Source organism: Gekko japonicus, unplaced genomic scaffold, assembly GCF_001447785.1.
Source record: "Gekko japonicus isolate JY-2015 unplaced genomic scaffold, Gekko_japonicus_V1.1 scaffold4022, whole genome shotgun sequence".
In the NCBI taxonomy this organism is placed as follows: domain Eukaryota; kingdom Metazoa; phylum Chordata; class Lepidosauria; order Squamata; family Gekkonidae; genus Gekko; species Gekko japonicus.
Genome location: NW_015159830.1, coordinates 82613 through 87412, shown reverse-complemented (window position 1 = coordinate 87412; position 4800 = coordinate 82613). Strand labels below are relative to the sequence as shown.

The 4800-nt window shown below is 51.7% G+C and overlaps 1 protein-coding gene across 1 annotated transcript in view; it reads left to right on the top strand.

The window, feature by feature from the left end:
* The window catches only part of LOC107107506 (lisH domain-containing protein ARMC9-like), a 12993-nt gene that overhangs the window by 6805 nt on the left and 1388 nt on the right, over positions 1-4800 (top strand). Inside the window, exon 2 of the mRNA XM_015407817.1 lies at positions 221-393. Within this exon, the coding sequence (XP_015263303.1) occupies positions 221-393 (173 nt within the window). The remainder of the gene's footprint in view (positions 1-220; positions 394-4800) is intronic.

The following is a 4800-nucleotide window of genomic DNA, read 5'->3' as shown; positions in this document are numbered from 1 at the left end:
GGTTCTGGGATTCAGAGATTTGACTGCCTCTGCATATGGAGGTTCCCTTTAGTGACCATGCCTAGTAGCCTCTGATACACCTCTCTCCCATGAATCTGTCCGATCCCTTACATATGCTCTGTATGCCTGTGGCCATCCCAGGGGTTCCCCTTCCATCTTTCTCTGCAGATCACAAAGGCTATTCTCTTCTGTGTTTTAGATTCCGCTTTCTCTCTCACAGTGACTTCCATTCCGGCTTCACCAGCAGACCCAAGCTCCCCTGCTCTCCAGACATCCAGAGCCTCAGGCCCGGAAAGGGCAAGATCCGAACGATCGCACCCCAGTTCTCCCAGTCCGGACCCCAGCAAACCAGCCGCCCCGGTTCTTCTGGATCATCCACACGAAGCAGACAGAGTAAGCGTTTCTTCGTCGCCTTCTCTGCGCTGGCTTTTAAACGGGTGTTAACTTGCACTTCTCCGCATGTCGTGGGCACTTACAGTTTAATGTATAAAGTCATCGTCGTCCCCCCCCCCCCTCTCTGTGGCCCCTTTAAGACTGACAAAGATTAATTCTGGGGTATAAGCTGGTATGGTGTCGTGGTTAAGTGCGCGGATTGTAATCTGGGAGAACCGGGTTTGATTCCCCACTCCTCCACTGGCACCTGCTGATCTTGGGCAAGCTGTAGTTCTGATAAGAGCTGTCCTTGAAAAAGAGCCGTTTCTGTCAAGAGCTCTCTCAGCCCCACCGACCTCACAGGGTGTCTGTTGTGGGGAGGGGAAGGGAAAGGAGTTTGTAAGCCACTCTGAGACACCTTTGGTGTAGTGGTTAAGTGCGCGGACTCTAATCTGGGAGAACTGGGTTTGATTCTCCACTCCTCCACTTGCATCTGGCTGGACAACCTGGGGCAAGCCGTAGTTAGAGCTGTTCTTGGAAAAGAGCCGTTTCTGTCAGAGCTCTCTCAGCCCCACCCACCTCACAGGGTGTCTGCTGTGGGGAGGGGGAAAGGAGTTTGTCAGCCACTCTGAGACTCCAAGTGAAGGGTGGGATATAAATCCAGTCTCCTCCTCCTCCTCCTCTTCTTCTTCTTCTTCTCTGTGCAAGCACACTTCGTTGGATATAGCGAAACAGACTTCCTCTAGCCTTATGTATAGGGAGAGAGAGGATTTGGGGGAGGGGGTTAGTTGACAGGAAGGACTAGTTACAGTCATGAAGTGACTCCATGACAAAAGATCTGAGTGCGGGGCGGGGAGATACAGATGTTTCCATCTGCGGTGTTTGATTTGCAGTGACCCATGTATGCGTGCCAATCTCCGGGTTCAGTGAACCCGTCTGGCCTTCCTCCAGGGGTAAACAGGAGTCCGAGAAAGGGACGCATGGAGACTGTTTGCTCACATCCACGCAGTAAATGTGTGCCACGCTCGGGATTCCGGAGAGCAGCTGAGCTGAGCTGAGTGCTTGTTGTTTTAGCCTCCCTGACGTCTCCGGGTTCTGTTTCCTGCGATATGAAGCCCTCTCCGAGCCTGGATCGAGAGTGCCGCTAACAGACACGAGTCCATCCGTGCTTCCTGTTTCGCTCCCGTTCCTGGCAAGCTGTCACGCAAAAACGGAAGCGCTGCCAGGGAAGCGGAAAGTGACACACGCCAGGAAAAGTGTCCCCGGAGCCTCGGCTCCTGGCTTTCCAGGGAAAGTGGAGCTGGGTTTCTGGTTGCATGAATGTGGACATAAGAACGTAAGAGCCCTGCTGGATCAGACCAGTGGCCCACTCAGCTCTGGGAAAAGTGCAGAAAAGGTTGATGATAGACTGGTCTTTAGAATGATAACTAGAATGATCAAAGGGTTGGAACACTTTCCCTATGAAGAAAGGTTAAAATGCTTGGGGCTCTTTGGCTTGGAGAAACGATGGCCGAGGGGTGACACGATCGAGGTTTACAAGATTATGCATGGGATAGAGCAGGTGGAGAAAGAAGTACTTTTCTCCCTTTCTCACAATACGAGAACTCCTTGTGGGCACTCCATGAAATTGCTGAGCGGTCGGGTTAGAACGGATAAGAGGAAGTCCTTCTTCACCCAAAGAGTGATGAACACATGGAATTCACTGCCACAGGAGGTGGTGGCAGCTACAAGCATGGAGGGATTCAAAAGGGAATTAGATAAGCATATGGAGCAGAGGTCCATCAGTGGCTATTAGCCACAAGGTACAGATAGGGGCTCTGGGGCAAGGGATGCTCTGTCTTCTTGGTGCTTGGGGGGGCGGAGGCAACAGTGGGAGGGCTTCTAGTGTCATGACGCAGTGTTCCCTCTAAGCTGAGTTAGTGTGAGCCAGCTCACAGTTTTTTAGCCTCCGGCTCACACATTTTTGTCTTCGCTCAGGAAGGACGGCTCCAGAACAAACTAATGGATGCAGCAGCCCAATCGCTGGCTCACAACTTTGATGCCCGTAGCTCACAAAGTAGAATTTTTGCGCACAAGACGCCACAGTTTAGAGGGAACATGGTGTCGTGAGTCACCGTAGGGTTGCTTTTTGCGTCTCTAATAAAACGCACAACCGCCTGTGATTTTTGATCAGCCTCAAGCTGTCTTTTGTAAGGAAGAGCCACGATACGGGCACTCTTCGCGGCCACTGCCGTATGGGGACTGCGTCTCGTTCCGGAGTGCCGGATGAATCCCACTGAGCGGTCCTGAGGGCCCGTCTGTTTGTTCTCCCAGGCTTGAAACAAAAAAACCCACACGTTGCCCCTTGGTCCTCTGTAACCCGGGCGAGAGACAGTGATTGATTCCCCGCCAGCCCGGGAGGCCGTGCCCCCATTTCACAGGCAGGAAACAAAGCAAACAATGCCAGGGGAGGGGCGACGTCTTTTCAGAGGGGTCCCAATCTGGAGACAGCAAGGAGCCAGGCAGGGGCTGAGGGATAGGGGGGGCGGGAAGCACAAGGAAGGGACCCCCGTCTCCCCCCACTCCGTATCTACCACCAAAGATAGTTTCAGGGGGTAGCCGTTTTGGTCTGCGGTAGAACAAGGCGGGCGGCCCTGTGAGTGTCTGTCTGTAGCAGCAGGAAAGAGCAGGGTTGCCAAGTGTATCTTCACCGGGAGCGGGGAGCTCCTGGCTGGCGTCTTGTGCGCGCACGTGTATGCCGCACGCACTTCACCCGGAAGTGACGGGAGGACGCCAGGCACGCTGGGGGCAGGGCCACGGCCATACAAGGGAAAACCATAGAGTTTTCCCTTGTATGGCCATGGCCCCACCCCCAACGTGCCCGGCGTGCCCACGTCACTTCCTGGTGACGCACACGCCGGGGTGGGGTTCCCCCCGGGGCTTGATTCCGCGGCGGCGGAAATCGGGCCTCCAAAGCGGGGGTTTACCCGTCCCCCGCCCCCACTTGGCAGCCCTAGGAAAGAGCCAGAGTCCGGGAGCACCTTAAAAGACCGAGGCTGTGGTCACACAGGCTAAATGATCCACACTGTCCCCTGGGTGCGTGTCAGGCTCAGCAGCATGCAAATCTCCACGCACGTTCCAGGGAATCGTTATGCTTTATTAGACTACAGGTCTGTTGCCAGGTTATACAGGTACATGGCTAGGAATAACAGGGCTGAGAAGGGAGCACTCCCTGGAGAAGAAGACCCTGATGCTGGGAAAGATTGAAGGTCAAAGAAGACGGGGACGGCAAAGGATGAGATGGTTAGACAGTGGCATCGATGCAACGGACATGAAGTTGAGCCAGCTTCAGAGGACGGGGGAAGACCGGAGGGCCTGGCGGGATCTGGTCCATGGGGTCGCGAAGAGTCGGACTCATGACCTTGGTCAGTCCCGCAAAGTACAGAGTAAGCATAATGAAGCCAAAAGGAACCAGGGGGGGGGAGGGTACAAGAAGTGTCAAGCAGGTAACACCAGATACAATGGCAGCTAGCTGACAGCAGCTCACAAATTGTCAGCTTGGTGTTCCTCTTGAAGACCTAATCCTAACCAATGAGCCTCATATTGTTAAACTAATCAAACGACGACTCTTAGATATTGATCTGCAGAAGTTACACCCTACCCAACCTCATATCTGTTCACCTGCCATGCTCGGCCTCTCTAACCATTCAGGCAAGATGCCCCAGTATTTTTACAATCTCGACATCCCTCTCCATGGCAGAGCTTTTCTTCTGGCCAGGGTTGACGCATTTCCCTTTAGAATACTCTATGGCAGATATCAAATCCCAAGAAGAGAACGGCTGTGCCCCTGTGATCTCAACTCCCTGGACACGATTGAGCATATAATTGTCGAATGCCCCCTGTATGAGCCACCTCGCAGGAAATCCCTTCTAACTTGGCTCCTTCCTAAACGTTATTTGAGTAACAAGTCAAAATGTCAACTTCTCTTGAATGATTCGATCCCTGAGATCACTAATGATGTCGCCAAGTTTCTTACCGAAGTTCTTAAGGTAGGAAAATTTTAGATAGTACTGTTCTGATCGTACTAAATTTGTATGGAATCTTAGATTTTAATTTTACGATATAATGTTTTATATACTCCGCCAATGCTAGGCTAGGGATTATTAGGAAGGGTATTGAAAACAGATCAGCCAATATCATAATGCCCCTATATAAATCAATGGTGCGACCTCATTTGGAATACTGTGTGCAATTCTGGTCACCACACCTTAAAAAGGATATTATAGCACTGGAAAAAGTGCAGAAAAGGGCAACTCGAATGATAAAAGGGTTGGAACACTTTCCCTATGAGGAAAGGTTAAGGCGCATAGGGCTCTTTAGCTTGGAGAAACGATGACTGAGGGGTGACATTTATTTATTTATTTATTTATTTATTTATTTAGATTTATA